General features: G+C 38.2%; 3 protein-coding genes across 54 annotated transcripts in view; 1 reads left to right on the top strand and 2 right to left on the bottom strand.

The window, feature by feature from the left end:
* Positions 1–17,691, bottom strand: part of LOC112569802 (basic proline-rich protein-like) — a 44,593-nt gene that overhangs the window by 2,581 nt on the left and 24,321 nt on the right. For 42 of the 43 annotated variants that reach the window (XM_025247729.1, XM_025247737.1, XM_025247748.1 and 39 more), the window contains 2 exons: positions 17,424–17,449; positions 17,031–17,180 (listed from right to left, as the gene is read on the bottom strand). The exons of the other annotated variant lie outside the window; for it this stretch is intronic. In XM_025247729.1, the coding sequence (XP_025103514.1) occupies positions 17,445–17,449 (5 nt within the window). In that variant the 3' untranslated portion in view covers positions 17,031–17,180; positions 17,424–17,444. Of the gene's footprint in view, positions 1–17,030; positions 17,181–17,423; positions 17,450–17,691 lie in introns of those variants that run through there. 43 annotated transcript variants of the gene reach the window in all.
* On the top strand, positions 408–6,223 carry LOC112569801 (alcohol dehydrogenase [acceptor]-like). Of its 3 annotated transcripts, none has more exons than XM_025247725.1 (12): positions 408–536; positions 1,022–1,185; positions 1,424–1,632; positions 1,983–2,172; positions 2,379–2,507; positions 3,198–3,319; positions 3,651–3,818; positions 4,137–4,287; positions 4,493–4,644; positions 4,940–5,117; positions 5,349–5,571; positions 5,761–6,223. In XM_025247725.1, exons 2-12 carry the CDS (start codon positions 1,047–1,049, stop codon positions 5,897–5,899), a joined length of 1,800 nt encoding a protein of 599 aa, XP_025103510.1. In that variant the 5' UTR covers positions 408–536; positions 1,022–1,046; the 3' UTR covers positions 5,900–6,223. The 3 variants fall into 3 exon arrangements, with proteins under 3 accessions (XP_025103510.1, XP_025103511.1, XP_025103513.1); XM_025247726.1 differs by lacking the exon at positions 408–536 and adding an exon at positions 751–888; XM_025247728.1 differs by lacking the exon at positions 408–536 and adding an exon at positions 782–799.
* Positions 6,520–15,961, bottom strand: LOC112569805 (N66 matrix protein-like). Of its 8 annotated transcripts, none has more exons than XM_025247775.1 (23): positions 15,834–15,960; positions 15,549–15,579; positions 15,179–15,232; positions 14,793–14,837; positions 14,366–14,425; positions 14,013–14,060; positions 13,531–13,575; positions 12,925–12,984; positions 12,571–12,615; positions 12,119–12,178; positions 11,783–11,827; positions 11,461–11,505; positions 11,248–11,292; positions 10,778–10,837; positions 10,178–10,222; positions 9,786–9,815; positions 9,547–9,591; positions 9,089–9,148; positions 8,408–8,452; positions 8,101–8,145; positions 7,406–7,450; positions 7,057–7,234; positions 6,520–6,747 (listed from the first exon to the last, which is right to left on the bottom strand). In XM_025247775.1, the coding sequence occupies exons 1-23, from the start codon at positions 15,897–15,899 to the stop codon at positions 6,744–6,746; spliced, it is 1,206 nt and encodes a 401-aa protein (XP_025103560.1). In that variant the 5' UTR covers positions 15,900–15,960; the 3' UTR covers positions 6,520–6,743. The 8 variants fall into 8 exon arrangements, with proteins under 8 accessions (XP_025103560.1, XP_025103561.1, XP_025103563.1 ...); XM_025247776.1 differs by having other exon boundaries at positions 11,263–11,292; XM_025247778.1 differs by lacking the exons at positions 8,408–8,452; positions 9,089–9,148; positions 9,547–9,591; positions 9,786–9,815 and having other exon boundaries at positions 15,834–15,961.

Here is a 17,691-nt window from a genome sequence, read left to right as displayed (position 1 = left end):
ACTATACTGCTCAAAAATAGAAACGAGTCGCCGCTTCCTTTTTTTTTTTTTTTTTTTTTTTTTTTTTGAAATCGACATTTTTATTATACATCTAATCGTTTTTTTACTATTACTATAAACATTATTAAAGTATGAAGTCTATTTCATCTGTCTACCTTTAACTCTACTCTGAAATTTCCTTGGTTAGTGATTATCTAGGTCCATATATTTTGTTTATTCTTTGTCGTGATTAATAGATTATTTCACCAATGACAAACACGGGAGGATGAAAAATAGAAGATGAGGACAGACTTGGAGATGTTTGATTCTCATCTCACTTTTATTGTGTTTGTATCAAAGACTTGCGCTAGTCCTTATATTACTTTGAGCGGTATACTACAACATGGCCTCCCTTATCATATTATATTTTATTTTTATATTCCAGCTAGGACTGCGTGATACTCGGTTCATTGGAACCAGCGCAGTACACCAGTTCTGTTTGTTCATTCCTGCACTGATCGCTGACACCAGTCACTTCTTCACTTTCGGGCCGACCTGTAAGAATACTTTAATATTCTCATTATAGTAATATGTAAGTCACGTGACTCTACGTTAGCTTTATTATAGTCACGTGTACGTCCTATCATTACATATTCTATTATAGCCAAGTTTAAGGTGTGTGAGTAGACATAGGTCACATGACTGTGGTGCTATCCTGACGGTGAAGGCTCTACAGACAGAGCACACAGAGAAATGAAGGGACCTTGCTTCAGGCTATAAATAGCTTGTATCTCTCTCGTCGTCTGCTTTTCTCAGTCATGTAGGTCACATCCTCGACCTCCCCTGCTGACTGTGCTCAGCAGTATGTCTGTGCTCTAAATTTTCAGCTTGCTTCATAGTACTTAGAGTGTGAGTATGCGCTTTACAAAGTCTGCATTTATTGTTGTTGTTGTTGTTGTTGTTGTTGTTGTTGTTGTTGTTGTTGTTGTTGTTGTTGTTGTTGTTGTTACCTTTTCTCAAGACTTCAATTTTTTTCTCGAAGGATCTGAACCTTCACGGTCCTCAGCATGGGTTCATTCGTGTGGAATATTGCACTTCCGGCGATGGTGACGGTGGCAGCCATTTTGCTGTACCGTTGCATCACTGACAAAGAGACAAGGATCCCGCTAGCCAAAACGCTTAACGACTCCTATGATTACATCATCGGTAAGTAATGAGAATAGTGAGACTTGTGTGATTAATCAGTTTAATTCCTTTTGCTTCTTGTCATGTGGTTGAGAAGTACGCCCCAGTGTCTCTGTCTCTAAGGCAACCAGACAGACTTACAAGAAAGGGAGACTTCCTCTTGTAAATCTCTGCATCTTATACTTTCAATATTCTCCATTAACATTGTGCTAGCATCTTTCTTGTGTTCTGTTCATTGTATGACTACGTTGGTGTGCAGTTGGAGCTGGGTCTGCTGGCTGTGTGCTAGCCAATCGATTGTCAGAGGACAGTGACGTCACCGTCCTACTTCTAGAGGCGGGTCCAGATGACCGCGACTACCCCAATGTGTCGGTACCCGGATTCGCGGAGTACAACTACCATTCGGAAATCGACTGGGAATACTACACTGAGCCTCAAGAATTTGCCATGAACGGCTTTGAAGAAAATGTTTGTAAAGCGAAAAAGAAAAGAGACGAAAGAAAGAACGAAAGAAAGACACACAGACAGAAAGACGAAAGAAAGAAAGAGCGAGAGATGGAAAGAGAGAGCGACAGATAAGAAAAAACAAAACAAAACAAAAAAGAGAAGAGGATTAACAAAAAGACAAAGAAAAAAATCTGCGAAAGAAAGAACAAACAAAGAAAAAAATAAAGATCAAAGAGAGAAAAAAAAACGACAAACAACGAGAATGAATATAAAAGAGAAAGAAACAAAAAAAAAGACAAAAAAGAAATAAAAACAAAACAATCTTGTGAACGAATTGTGTTGGTTATTTGCTCTCTTGTTCACAACGACAGAGAAGCTTTTGGCCTCGAGGACGAGTGCTGGGAGGAACCTCCAACTTGAACAGCATGCTGTACATCCGGGGCCATCGACTGGACTTCGACACGTGGGCAGAGCAAGGCTGCGATGGCTGGAGCTACAAGGAGGTTTTACCTTACTTCATCAAGTCCGAGGATAACCAAAACGAAGACTATGTCAAATCAGGTCAGACGATCATGCTGTCCTGTCTCAGTGCAAATTAAATAAGGAGGAATACTTCAAGTGCAAGTTACTATTAATAAGTGCTACCATACCTAAATATTTAAGGTTTCCTCTGGATTTATTTTATATTTTATCTAAAACTCTTAGAATGCTATCATGCACATGACCGTTATGCCATTTTGTCAGTGGCACAAGCACGTGTGTTGCAGGTTACCATGGCAAGGGTGGACCCTTAAAGGTGGCAAGCCACAAGACCATGCCCCTGACTGACCTGTGGCTGCAGGCTGGACGTGAGATGGGGCTACAAGAGGTGGATCCCAATGGAGAAAATGTGGAAGGTGATTACAGCTGATTTCGATGTCTAGATGTTTAGAGAATGTCAGGCTGTTGTACATTAATCTCTTTTGAAGTTAAGAAAAATCCTGTAAAACTAAACATCGCATTGACATACTCATTGATTCTTACAGTAGTTTTTTATTTATCTGTATTACTTTAAGTATCATCTTAGGTGCATCCACATTTGTTTACTTCTGCACACGTGTTCCGTGGTAAAGATTGCATTCCTGTGCTGTGGTGCTGCAGTCGTCTGTTTTGGATACAGTTCACATGAAGAAAGATGCTAAAAATTCAACTCTAACCCAAAACATTTATTATAACAACACAAAAGAATAATTGAGTTACAGAAATGAAAACAATACTTTCATTAATTGTAAATAACTCCCCAAGGAATAATTCTAAATAAGAGTTGCTTTCCTTTGTAGCCATTTGTAGTAACTCATCGTTGAGTGGAGTTTCATAGAAGGGGTTTATTTTATGAGACTGGCTTAATTTTTTTTCTTATGAGATAAAGTTAAGCAAAGGAAAGAAAATATTTATCTTTTCTTTGTGAGTTTTCACGATCACATTTGGTGCCATTTCGGTAACAAAAACATTCTTTTGGTTTGCCTTCACACAGATGGACAAGTGATGACAAGGTACGAACTGTAATCATATTGTGTGAACTGTAAATAATGTTTTTCTCTGGGTAGGTGTGGTGCTGACCCAGGCCACAGCAGCTGACGGGTATCGGTGGAGCACATCGCGAGCTTTTCTGTACCCGGTACTTGACAGACCCAACCTTCACATCGGTGTCAACGCTCACGTGACAAAGGTGTCGCCATTTTTTAACATGGGACGAACTGCTGCCTTATCATGAATAAGAGCTAGTGACCTGCTTCTTTAGTGATTAGATAATAATGGACATATAATTATATAGAGTTTGCACAAGGACCCTTGACTGGCTGACATAAAACCAGCCTGCCTCCCTCTACTGGTCGGCTTTACTTGAGCAACCCTGTATCTCTCAAACAAAGCATAAATTGATGCATTAATTAAATAAATCTATTATCTGCAGATGAACGCACGAATATAATGCTCTTCAGTACCATGATTAGGACAAATGCAAAGGCAACCTAGTTTGTAAAATAAAATCGTTTTTCCAGGTCATATTCGAAGGTAAGCGCGCCGTTGGGGTGGAGTTTATTCGCAAAGGGAGAAAACAACGTGTAAGAGCCCAGCGGGAGGTAATTCTATCAGCCGGTGCTGTAGGTTCGCCTCAGATCCTCCAGTTGTCCGGAGTCGGACCAAAAGATCTTCTCGAAAAGTTAAAGGTAATTACCCAAATACTGAAGTATTACTACAGGGCGACAGATGCATTAGCATGGTTCATTGTCTATGAAAAATATAACTCTTGAAAAAATATTTTTGCTTTTTAAAGAAGTACACGAACAAAGAATGATGAGTGTTGTCTGTGACTTCAGATGAAAAAGAGAAATAAGAATCAGTATAGAAAACTACTTGTAAAATAGAAAAAAATGTGTAATGGCAAGTATGACGAACGTGACCTATGGTAATTACGACTATCCTGACCTATGGTAATTATGACAAGTTTGACCGAGGGTAATTGTGACTATCGTGTTTTAACACAGATCCCAGTGGTTGCAGACCTTCCTGTAGGAGATAATCTTCATGACCACGTCTTCTTTTCCTACAGCGTGGGTGTGAAGAAACCGGTTGGTGTGGCTCCAGAGGACTTGACCTCTTTCTGGACATGGCTTCAGTACACGCTTTTTAAAACCGGTACATGAAGCTGTTTAACCGAAAGATTGCCTTTCTTCCACACAATTAAATGCATTTAATTACTTTTTTTAACCTTGAGTGTACATTCTTCAAAAGTGGACTGTATTTTTTCTGTCATTCCCTAGTTGTTACTAACGTGGGTTTTGCAGTAGGCGCCAAAGTTAGCACTCCATGACCCAAGTTTCTATGGCAACGTCTGTGGCAGGCCACTGGGCGTCCCCTATTTCGGTCGAAGGACAGATTTTCGTCAGCACGGATGACGAGAGCAGAAAGATGAACTGGCCGGACCTCCAGATCATGCTGCAGGGTCGTCTGTGGACAACCGAGACGCTGAAGAACTTCCGCTATACAAAAGAGGTCACACGTTTCTGAACGTTAGTGTATCCCTACCTGCTTCTTTTTCCATGTGAATCAGGATACTGCTATAAGATTACACGGGAGGATAACGTACAGCCTCCATTATCCTCTCTATAGGCATGTCGAGTAAAATGACTTCTATTAGGCGCAAATGAATATTTCTATCTTTTGTTCTTGTAACACTTCTACTGAAGAGCTTTAATTTCACTCTTAAGAGACGGTTGCTTATGAACTTTTCAAAGGAATATGAACACTGCTCAGCATCTTCAACGATCTGTTCTTACGTGCTTTCCAGACCATTGAACAAGCGAAGCGAAGAGATGAGTTTAAGTATGGGTTTCCCTGCCTGGCCTCACTACTGCGACCAAAGAGCCGCGGGACTTTGCGCATCAAGAGTGCGGACCCTTTCGAATACCCGGCCATCAACCCACACTACCTAGAGCACCCGGATGATCTAGCACTGCTCGTGAGAGGTCTCTGACTTATAAGAAATTTTTAGACTTTCCAAAGAACTTTATTTTTAAATTTCAAACCATTTATGTAAATGGGTTTACAGGTCACACCGATCACTCATTACTGTAAACACATTTTCTTGAAAGTAAAGCTGAACTTCATTGATAAATATGTTTGAAAAGACAAATATTTCAGGTTTTAGAGATTTTACTCGTGGAAATAGTTGCATCCGTTGTGTTTCTGCCTCCTAGGCATCCGAGTGTGTCAGCGACTTGTTGCAACTCCAGCCATGCAGTCGGTGGGTGCAGAGGCCACAGACGGACCTTCCAAGTTCTGCTCTCAGTTTTCATTTGATTCCGATGCCTACTGGGAATGCCTGGTGAGACGCAACGTTCTGACCATCTACCACCCGATCGGCACGTGCAAGATGGGCGCCGCTACTAGTGACAGTGCTGTGGTGGACCCGCAGCTAAGGCAAGAGTTGTTGAGTATTACTGATAATTATTGTTAGAGAAGTCAGGGGTGGACGACAATCGTTGGTGAGAATGCATTGTTTACAATTGTTGTTGAGAATTTATCGTCGACAATAGTTTAAAATTTATTGTGTACAAATGCTTGTCGACGCCTGAGCTTCTATTATTTGACTCATGTTGCTTGTGACAGGGTGCGGGGACTAACAGGACTCCGAGTGGCTGATGCCTCGGTGATGCCAGTGATGACATCGGGAAACATCAATGCTCCGGTGATCATGGTGGCCGAGAAGGCCGCTGACCTCATCAAGGCTGCTCGTGCTCAGAATTAACATACGGGTGTTCAAGTGTTCAAGAGGGTGTAGTAACCATCGCGAGAAAGAAAAGTCATCTGGGACGAGTCCTGTGTTGTCCCTCCCTCGCCCCGCTGTGTGCTTACATTAGTCTAGTCTGAGAAGATGAGACATCGGTCATCTTAAAACATGTTTAGGTATTTGAGTTGTTGTATTTTCGCAAAACCTTTTTTCTTATTTACTTTCTACTCTGATTAGCGGTCCTTATTTGTTATTCATAATAAGATGCAGTGCCTGACATGTTAGATATCAAATTGACGAGCAAGTTTTAAACTCCACATTAAATCGATTAAAATGACAATGTCTTTATTCCTTTCTTTCTTAACTTTGAAAAAAAGTAAAGTCACGAGGCAGCACATATAGTAAAACATCTGTCAAATATCAACAAATAAATACAAACATTTACGGTCACAATCAACAAAATCCTAAAGTGTGGCTCAGTTTGTGTTTTTGTCTGTCGTGGCCTGTACCTATTCTATGTACACTTTCATTTCTGTGTGTCCGAAACAGGAAGAGTACTGGAATACTTACTTCAGTCAATGAAGCAGCTAATATTTATATCAGTAAAAATATTCTCGCAAAAATACAATTCCAAACACGTCTTTTAGCAATGCTTTATTCATGTCCAACACAAAGGCAAACTGTTTCTTCTCCCTCGCAAAAGACCTGGCTTCATGCGGTTCACAGAAGAACCCACAACTTTCAAATGGTGGAAACATACTTTTATGTATGTAACACTAACATAAACGTTCATGAAACTTAATTCAGAGAAGATCTGAACGCGGCGATGACTGACGTCCTCATAAAATTGCCAAATAGTCATCTACCTGAAGAACGAATAAATAAATATTTAAAGGTGTTGAAACATCTCTTTTGTAGCAATTATTCCATTCGTGTTATATATCTACATTATATGTGTTTATACATATATTTGTTTATATATATGCGTGCACGTGCGTGTATGTGTGTATGCGTGATCAAGTGTGTGTTTGCGTGTGTGTGTGTATAAAATGCTGTGATGGACAATAGTTGAACTTCTCCTGTTGCACAGACGTTTAAATGAAGCATCAGCGAGACAGGAAGGGAGGAGGAGGGCAAATATTCTAGACTGATTGTCACGTGACTAATTGTCGTACTTTTTGCGCATGTCCGGGATGCTGAGCCTGGCCTCGCGACCTGTGCGCGATGCCCGCCTCTGGGCAGGGATCCTGATATCACAGCGAAGTCCCACGAAGCCTTGCGGACAGATACAGAAGAGTTCCTCCGCGACTACCACGGGGGTGGCGCCATTTTGACAGTAGGGGAGTGCCTCTCCTAAAAACCGAGAGGACGATCAAGATGGTGTGTAGCAAAGATCACGTGTGCTATTCCGGGGAGAAAAGGAAACTACAGCATGAAAACTCGCCCAAAACACAAAAAATACAATTTTAATAATAGTCATTAATCTTAACATTCTTAAACTATTTAAACTATTGAAGCGTTTACCTGATTGAAAATTTCCGTTCGTGGAATTTCTGTTAGTGTTGTTACCTAAGTGACATGAGAGAAGAATTAAAAATTATTGAAAGTACACTGCAAATGTAAGACATCACGACAGGCATAGATAGACGGATATAGAAACTGGAGAAAATGGAAGCCGTTTGTTGACTCATTGACTCACGGGCAGATGAACTCACTCATACTGCACCTGGAGTCAGTGCATCCACAGCCGCGCACTGCCAAATATAAGTGTGTGTACATTTCTACTTTTTGTGTAGTTTCGTGTTTTCAGTCCCAGACCATATGGTGTAAGGGTGTTCTTCACCTGTCTGTTAGTTTCTCACTTACTCGCTCAAGCAGACATAGGACAGTTTACTTGATTTTGCAAAAAAACTAACAGAGCAAACCATGAACACGCCAAGATAAGCAAAAGCCTCCAGGTAGAGGAAAGGTCAGGCAGTGTGATTTATGTTCTGGGTATGTGGACGATAGACATAACTGTACGATAATTTATTGTGACATATAAACTAGCTTGAGGTCCAGTGACACTAATGGCAAAAGGTGTTTAGACGGATGAGGAAACTTACAATAAAAAAATAAGTTTTTTCTACTGATATTGTATAGATTCATTTATATCTTGGGGTAAATTTAAGTGCAAGAACCTGTCAATACGTACGGAAAATGGAAAAATGGAATATTACCGTTTGTGATATTTCCGGAAGTGCCGTTTCCTAAACACGCGAAACCTTAAAAACAAGCAAATAAACATTAATTAGGCAATGTTTCTATGTTCACTAAATCAGGGCCACCGATAAAATTTCAGACCCTTGTGTTTCTCATTAACTTTATGTTCTAATTAATGTAATAAAGACATTTCCCCACTCTTCAAAACTAGACAATTGAAAAGTGCCTTCAATACAAAACTCTTATTTAATCATCGTGAGAAATATGTGAAACTACTCTGTCACAGACTAGAACCTCCACACGTCACAGACACGTCACAGGTACCTGATGTGACGTTCCCGCTCGTGCCATTTCCGTTAGTGCCGTTACCTGATGACCGAGAAAGGAAAATCAACAAACTCGCGTGCGCAAGTGTATTTCCAGTAATCCCGATCAAATGTTTGTTATTTACTATTTTCAATTACTCAGTTACTCTAATTGTGTAGCATCATGTGTTGTCTTCGACTCAGTCAGGGAATTAGTAAACAAATATTCAACAAATGCGCACAAAAAAACAACATTAGATACACATAAAACTAAAGAGACAGACATGAACATGATATGAAATTAAAGGAAGGAAAAAATATAAACTGAGCGATCAACGTAACATTAAACAAACTGACAAGAGAAGACAGACACGGAGAAGAAGCCCATCAGCTATTGACTGATGTTTTAATACAGACAAATACTACTGTTGTCATAATACAGACAAACATCGCTGACGATATAATGCAGACAGAAAAACATTGACTGACATTATAATACAGACAGACAATGATGTAAATAAACACAAACTTTTCTAACAAGGACACTAAGACAGGCACACACAGAGTGACAGAAACACAAAAACGAACAAACTAACTGTCAGGAACTGATAGACAAATTGCAGTGATAGGAATATCAGACAGAGACTACAGGGGCAAAGACAGAAAGACATTATCGCCACAAGAACATCGAGGTGCATACCGCATGTGATGTTGCCATTGGTGATATTTCCTAAAGTCCCGTTTCCGAATGGCGGGTATCCTGTAATATGAAGACCGTTAGGCTATTTCTCGACTCTCCAAAACTACTGTCAAGTGTTTCCCGACGAAAAGCATGTTTTGAAGTATCAGTAAAATATATTCCATGCATTAACATCATAACAGACAACAAACTGCAGTGCTGACCTAATAAACAAAAACAGTTGAACGATCAACATTAGCCTTTCGTACTCCAACCTATTTAATATATTTTTATTTTAATACATTTTATGCCTATTCAAATTTTTTTTATCCTAAGGTACAATTTTTAAATAATAGGGAAGAAGCTGAAGTTTTAAAAGACTAATTAAAGCAATACAGACAGTAGCACGAACAAAGTCAGATATCATATAAATACATTCCACAAATACAAATATTCCATCAATTACAAGAGAAGACTACCTGCTGTCACGTTTCCTTGCGTGCTGTTTCCTTGAGTGATGTTACCTGAAGATAGAAAAACAACAGAATTATAGACGGTTTGAAAAAAATAAAAAAAATAAGGAGGCTCTTATGCTTAAATAAGACAACGGAAATACAAGGTCTGCTGTTGATATTGTATGGATTGGTCTGTAGTTTAATGTAATGTCAAGTGCAAGAAACTATGGATATTTTACGAAAATGGAAAAATGGAATATTACCGTTTGTGATATTTCCGGAACACGCAAAACCTGGCATGAAAGTGAATAAACATTGATTAAGCAATGTTTCTAGGTAACTACTGGATACATCGAAATAATGAGTTAATTTCCGCTTTGTCAGAAATGTTTGTTAGGTAAGGTAGAAACATGCGGTAATAACTCTTTGATCTTTGTGTACCTATCAGGAGGTCAAAATGTATTAATACCCAATCATATGGAGCCAATGACAATACAGTCACTCTGATCATGGTTTATGTAATGTTTAATTACATAGACAATATTTTTCCTACTATTGAGAAGTAGTCAAGCGAAAAATACATTTAGTAATATTTCAATTGTTTAAAACATGACAACTAAGTGGAACTGCTGTTTCACAGACACGACATAGGTACCTGATGTGAAGTTCCCGCTCGTGCCATTTCCGTTAGTGCCGTTACCTGATGCACGAGAAAAGAATTCCAGATATAGTATATCACAAGCACCCGCGAGTTTCCAGTAATCCCGATCAATATGGCGAGGGAATTGTTATTTATTCCCATTGTTTAGTAGTATGTGTTGTTTTGATTCTTATTTAACTTATCGATTCAGCGAGCATGCATTTTACAGGTACATTGTTGGCAAACTAACGATCCAGAAAAAAGAGAGACAGACATGAACCTGACATATAATGAAACTAAGGAAGTCAGACATGAAAGGAAAAACATATAAACTGAAACAATAAACACAAAGATAAGCAAACTGACAAGAGAAGAAAATAAGACTGAGAAAAATAAACCCTGAAACATTGACTGACTTTATAGCACACATATAAACATTGCTGACAGGGACACTTAAACAGACAGATATAAAACAACATAGACAAACACACAGACAAACGGGACTGTCAGGAACTCATAGACAGACAAACTGCAGTCATAAGATTACCAGATAGAAACTATGGGTTCAAATAGAAAGACAGAACTATATCACCACAATAACAGTGAGGTACATACCGCATGTGATGTTGCCATTAGTGATATTTCCTAAGGTTCCGTTTCCGAATGATGAGCCTCCTGAGAAATACAAAGATCATTTGTCTGTCTGTAATCTTTAAAACTACTGTATGGAATGTCTCCCCCAAAAAAGGAAATATGGAAGTACCAGTAACTTTTCTTTTATACACATACTGTAAAAACGGCCAACAAATCAGACTATGATATAAAGACAAATACAATTCAAATCAACATTATCCTTTCAGAATCATTACAAGTTTCCTTTTTATTTATCTTATTATGCCTTTATGCCTTTTCATAATTTACTTTTTCATCCTTTAGTACACTTGTTTCTCTGATAATAAAAGGCTGACATAAATCAAATATTGTTGAAACAAAACACACATTTACACGAGAGGAGCGATCAAAGCCATGTGACATACAGACATATTCCAAATACGAATATTCAATAGTTTACAAAAAAACATTACCAGGTGTCACAGTACCTTGAGTGCCATTTCCCTGTGTGTTGTTACCTGGAGATAAAAGTATACAACAAAATCAAATACGGATAATGAAGACGACGAGCTTCTTCTTGCATAAATGAAGCAGTGGAAGTACATTATCTGCTGGGAAATTGTATTTGGGGAAATTGTGCAAAAATGTGCGGATCTCTAAGGAATAAGGAAAAATGGAAACATTACCGTTTGTGATATTTCCCCAAGTGCCGTTTCCGGAACATGCGAAACCTTGAAAGTAAGTGTACAGTATTAATAAAACAATGTTTCTATTTCCTTACTCAAAATATCGAAATACTAAGTTTATTTTGCTGGGCCAAGATATCTTTGTCAGGTTGGGTGGGAAAGTGAAATTATTATCATTTTTAGGTCAGCAGAACAACGCACACTAATGCTTGATCATTGGGGCAAATCACATTCCATACAGACTGTTTCTTTCTTCATCAATGTTTTTCTCCAAATATATAAATAGGAACATTTTTCCAAATAACAGACACGTCACAGGTACCTGATGTGAAGTTCCCGCTCGTGCCGTTTCCGTTAGTGCCGTTACCTGGTGACCGAGAAAGGGGAGATGAGTATCTCACGTGCACACATGAGTTTTCAGTAACCCCGAGCAACATGTCAAAGTGATGTTTATTGTTTGTTCTTTTAATTTATTCAGTAATATGTGCTGTCTTATATTTCTTCTCAAGCAAGCGTTATAACATGACATGAACTAATTAAATCCTAGACAGACAAAATCTCGAAGGAAAAAACAACAACGATATTAACTGAAAGGAAGGACCCCAACCCCTAACCATAAACAAGAAAAATATTACCACACGAACAGTACGGTACATACCACATGTGATGTTGCCATTAGTGATATTTCCTAATGTTCCGTTTCCGAATGATGAGCCTCCTGAGAAATACAAAGATCACAAAACTACTGTATGGAATGTCTCGAAAGAAAATCAACTGTGGAAGTATAAGTAAATTTTATTATATACATATGAAGTAAGAACCGCCAGCACATCATATACTGCCATTAAGACCAAAACAATTTAAATATGAACATTATGAACATTTTCAGCTACCTTTCAAGTTTCTATGTTATGCTTATTTTAATATCTTTTGCGCCTTTACATATTTTACTTTTTCATCCTAAAGTACACTTGTTTGCCTCATAATGAAAGACTGACATTTGAAACTACTTTTTAAACAATACACGCGCTTGCAAGAACAATTAAAGTCAAGTATCAGAAGACATATTCCGTAAATAGAGACATTCGATCGTGAACAAGGAGAGACTACCTGCTGTCACGTTTCCTTGCGTGCCATTTCCTTGAGTGCCGTTACCTGCAGATGAACAAAACATAACAAAATCAAACATGGTTACAGGAATGGCGAACTCTTCCTTTTGCTAATGAAACAGCGGAAATACAAGATCTGCTGCTCGTGTTGAATGGATTTACCTGCATGTAGCCTGGAGTAGTTGTAGCTGCAAGAACCTGCGGATCTTTAAGGAAAATGGAAACATCAATAATCTTAAAACACGACCCTCGCACGCACGCGCGCACACACACACACACAAACACATACGCACGCACGCACACGCACGCAGGCGTGTATCAAAGAGAAAATAAATTTTCGGAGACAGATACTTACACCAGGTAATGTTGCCGTTAGTGATATTTCCTGAAGTGCCATTTCCGTAGCCTGGGCAACCTGGATAAAGAAAAATGTAAAGCATCGTGTTGTCTACTCTGTACATGAGATATTGAGTGGATGTCTGCTGTCAGACTTTTTATTTTATGGTGCGGACTGGATTCAGATAAGTTAACAATGTACAGTGACTATAACTTCTTGTTTATTTCAAATATGTGAATAAAAGTATGCATACGACACTGATTTTTTTCATGGTATTTCTTTTTATTCCTTATTTCTTTATATTTTGCTAGTGCTGAGAGGGATAGTAGACAGTCTAGAAAAAAATCTTGAACACGTGACCCTAGGATACTAAACATAACCCTATCAATACTTAAATCTTCCTTTTAGTCTATCCTGTCAAACCAGCAGAGATAAGCATATTAATAAATATTAATTATCGGAGCAGATAACATTCAAAACATTCTTTTAATCATTTAACTATGTTATTGCTATATGCAAGGGAGCCATTATTTTCGCCAGTCAAAATAAGTCGCCGAAATCAGTACAATAGACCTTTAGGGAAGGACAGTAGACCTGCACATGTCATCAACACCTTACAGTTACCTGAGGTGAAGTTTCCGCTCGTGCCATTTCCATTTGTGCTGTTACCTGGTGACCGAGAAAAGGGAGGAAACTGAGAAACAGACGTGGACATGCAAGTCTTCAGTTATCCCCATCGATATCGCAAATTGTTTGCTAATTACTCGTTCATGTTTTTAGAATTATTTCAGATCTTTGATTTTTTTAATTGATTATAATTAGTATCTTAAACTCACAGAGCACTAAGGTCGGCACTAAATAAATCCAACTGCTGATAAATATTTTATGGAAAACAAGTCAGTTTAAACAGTGAGCATAAGAGTCAACAAAGTATTATAAAAAATAGAGATGCTGTTATGTACAACTAAAGATGCAAGAAAAATAACAACAAGTAGCTTTAGAGAATAGGGCATGTTAGGAAAATGCTTATTATTAGTTTTCAGCAGTTATTCGATGCATTCAACATCACAACTGTCAACAGCTCTGAGTACATGACATAAGGCTACCTGAAGTAACATTTCCGCTTGTGCCATTTCCATTCGTGCTGTTGTTGCCTGGTGGCGATGAAAAAAAATTAGAAAGAAAGACAAGATACTCTTTATTTTGTAAATAATATTAATCAGTCGACATTGACTATATCATTGTTTGTTGATATTCACTATTCAGTTTAGCAGATTACAGGGCAGGTACACTAAATAAATATAATTATATCTGTAAACCACAGACAGGTAAAAAAGGTAATGATCAGAAAAACAAATTGATACATATTCTAAGTGTAGAGTAGATGGTTCTAGATAACAAAACAGAGAAGGAAACTGCATAAATGACGAAGTGTGTGTGTTACTGGACTGACAGATACCCCAGGTAAAGTTTCCGTTGGTGTTATTTCCACCTGTGCTGTTTCCACAAAACGGAAATCCTGAAAAGGAAAAAAAGAGGTCTTGAACCTTTTACCTAGAGACTGTGGGCTTTGTCATGATGAAATCGTTTTAATATGCCCTACAAATGGAAGGAGGGTTCTTCAACTTCGTACAAGGCTTCATTCGTCTGGCGTGAAAATATTCTTGAAAGATTTATTCTTCGCTTGTTTTTAAACCTAAAAGTTGAAACACGGTTTAATTCAAAATGAAAATGATGGTTTCTAAACTGTAGTGATTTTAGTTGTCATTCTATCTTTCATCTGTCAGCAACGTATACACTAAAATTTACATAGAATTTTATACAATTACAGAGTTATAGAATTGTTTAACATTTTATCTTCAAAGCTTTCTTTGAACAATGTTTACCTGCAGTAAAGTTTCCACTCGTTCCGTTTCCTTGAGTATTGTTACCTGGTTATTGAGAAAAGTAAGACAATTGTTTGAAAATAAGCAGAAAATGTACTGATACTGTTAAAGACAAAAGATCGGATTTATTTTTTTTTTTTTTTTTTTTTTTTTTTTTTTTTTTTTTTTTGTGAAAGTTAAATGAAATGCACGCCCACAATACTAACCTTGCATAACCTAACAGCTTTACATTGTTTTTATCTTCATAATTTCTAGAATCTTTCTTGGTTCTCTATTCTATATCTCGTACTTGCTCTTGGCTACTTAGTGTAATTATTGTAATGTAATCATTGTCATGAAATTATTGTAATCATTGTCGTGTATTTATTGTATTGCACACCACTTACAGTTAGTCACGTTGTTGCTGGTTTCATTTCCGCTGGTGTTGTTGCGAGAAGGATCTTGAAAATATAAACAGTTACATGTAATTAATTTGTAAATTATTCAATTAGCGAAAATGTTTGATAAGCTAGCTGCTCATTTTTACATTATATTAGTGTCGGGTGTGGAGCAGACGACAGCGGACGACAGAAGCGAGCAGACGACGGATCGCGCCACCTACAGGTCCGCCATTTTTGTTATGGTCGTCGCGTGTTACCCTATAAAAAAAAAGTTGTTTTCCTTTGTTTTCCAAGTACTTTGTGAATCTGATTTCAGAATAGTTTTGTTTTGTTTCTCTTTTTTTGTCTGAAAATTTATGTGAAAAAATATACTCACTGGGAACGCTGCGACCACTCACTGAAGGTGCCTGGAAAAGTTACAACACATGGCTGACAAATAAAGGGAGAGCAGTAGTGAAGCAACAAGCAAAGGACGAGTTACGTTCGTCCATGTACTAAAGTAATTTTTCAGACACCGGGTGAAATAAGCCTCGATAAACATTACTTACATTACTTGGGTTTACATAATTTGTGAAAATCGAAAACAAAGTACTACAAACGGTGAAGTGAATGATAAGAAGTTGTAGACCACAGAGGATATATGTGTGGAGGTCTTACTTACGCCTTGAAATATAATGACTACGAAGACCAGGGCCAGACCCATGCCGACAAAGCTACTGGTGATCATTGTATTTGTTCTACTGTCGACAGTGAGACAACAACAGTCGGGGCACGCTCCCGCCAGGTACAAACACATCACCTTTATACCTGCCCCGCGTGCGCCCGCGTGCGTTCACCTGGTTCATTTGAGAAGCTTGCCATCACAAGGTGCATGATGTCTGACGACAGAAGTGTCTATACTATCTGGATTATGTGTCGAGATGCATAAAGCTGACTACACTGTCCTTAAACACATCTGCTGGATGTACTTGTCCATGTACTTTCCGCACGTTGATGAGTGAAATATGGAATAAAATATCTGGAGTTCGTAATAGTTTAACAGATATGCTGTATACACACCCACATGCACATACGCACACTCATACATTTTTCTCCCCTTCTCTCTCTCCCTCTCTCTACTACATTTGCGGACATGCAGACTAAATGCGACAGAATCAATACTAATGTCTATTGGGAAAGGGGATAATACTTAGTTTGGCCAGTAAGAGGTGATTTTTCTTGAACAAGTGGCATATTCAAAGGTATAGCCAAATATGGTAAAATATATTCAAATGTGCTCTCCACGGCAGTGAGGATTGAACCATGGACATATCGCTCTGGACTGCATCCAGAAGAATTTTTCCGTCTTCAGATGCGCTTCCGGTTTCACTATCGACCCGAAGAGGAAAGCAGACGATGTGAACTCTCGTCCTGTCGGAGGAACAAAACCTTACGATTTAAGGTCTGTTGTAATTTTGATTAGTTGATTAAACTCAGACCAGGGCCCGATAACACTACATAGTAAACAACCGACTGCGAGAAATAAGGTAAACAAATGCGATTTGTGATGAATTAAACTTTAAACCTGCTCTGCTAAATATGGCATTTGGAATAATTTTCCAGAAAAAGGGGATTGTACAGGAAGGGATGGACATGGAGTGATTGCTCTGCTTCCCATTTTACAAATTATTTTAGGTGTGTGTACTTTCTGATTAAATATCTTCCTGAAATCTAGACTTCCACCCAACCTTTATCACCTTGTGAACATACATCACCAAAAATATAAGAATTGACGAACGAGATTTCAACGAGGCAAATAGAGACATTGGTAGATATGTTCTTTAAAAGTCTTTTAAACAAACAAAACACGAAGGAAAAGTGGAATTGAGAGATTCTTTATTTTGTTGGTTGTCTTTTAGTGCACTTTTGTCACAATCGACACGAGACAATCAAATCTCCAACAAATCAGCTTCGACATTTTAAAAAATCGACTTCTTTTTTAAACGGTCCGACATCAGCTGATCCTTCTCTGAAACAAGAAAGAAAACAAACCATCACAACTCTTTTCTATCATCATCAAAATTAATCGAAAGTAGTGATGAAGTGCTTTACAAAACCAACAACACTCATATCTCATAATACAAAAATAAGTTCTAACAGAATTACACTTCCAACCGTCGGTACGACCACACACACACACAGAGAAGCTATGAAACCTTCTAAAAAATTCTTTAACAAGTAGAATGATACTAAATGTTACTAAAATTCTTACCGAAATTCCTTAGGCTTGTCTTCAAACTGAAACAGCAAACAATAAAAAAATTAAATCTTCCCCATAGCAAAGCTACAAAGACGAAAAGGAAACCTTAAAATGCATTTAAGTAACATCTCAAAACTGTTTCAGCTGTCATGAAAACTGACTAAAATTTAGGGTATGCGACTGAGTACACGTGATTGAACACCTCCACATCCATTACAGCGAGGTAGACAGGTAGGAATAGTGATGCTGCTTAGGTGAAAATGCGGCTGTACAACATGAG

Source organism: Pomacea canaliculata, linkage group LG8 (genome assembly GCF_003073045.1).
Source record: "Pomacea canaliculata isolate SZHN2017 linkage group LG8, ASM307304v1, whole genome shotgun sequence".
Taxonomy (NCBI): Eukaryota; Metazoa; Mollusca; class Gastropoda; order Architaenioglossa; family Ampullariidae; genus Pomacea; species Pomacea canaliculata.
Note: the sequence above shows the minus strand (reverse complement) of the source record. Positions and strands in the feature narration are given on the sequence as shown.

Excerpts from the sequence above, each read along its gene's own strand:
- LOC112569801 (XM_025247725.1), top strand. The coding sequence starts at position 1,047 with ATGGGTTCATTCGTGTGGAATATTGCACTTCCGGCGATGGTGACGGTG. Across the intron at positions 2,173-2,378 it reads CGAAGACTATGTCAAATCAG|GTTACCATGGCAAGGGTGGA; the intron begins GTCAGACGATCA and ends CGTGTGTTGCAG. Across the intron at positions 4,288-4,492 it reads GTACACGCTTTTTAAAACCG|GCCACTGGGCGTCCCCTATT; the intron begins GTACATGAAGCT and ends CGTCTGTGGCAG.
- LOC112569805 (XM_025247775.1), bottom strand. The coding sequence starts at position 15,899 with ATGATCACCAGTAGCTTTGTCGGCATGGGTCTGGCCCTGGTCTTCGTA. Across the intron at positions 15,580-15,833 it reads TAGTCATTATATTTCAAGGC|GCACCTTCAGTGAGTGGTCG; the intron begins GTAAGTAAGACC and ends TAACTTTTCCAG. Across the intron at positions 14,061-14,365 it reads CAACGGAAACTTTACCTGGG|GCAACAACAGCACGAATGGA; the intron begins GTATCTGTCAGT and ends CATCGCCACCAG.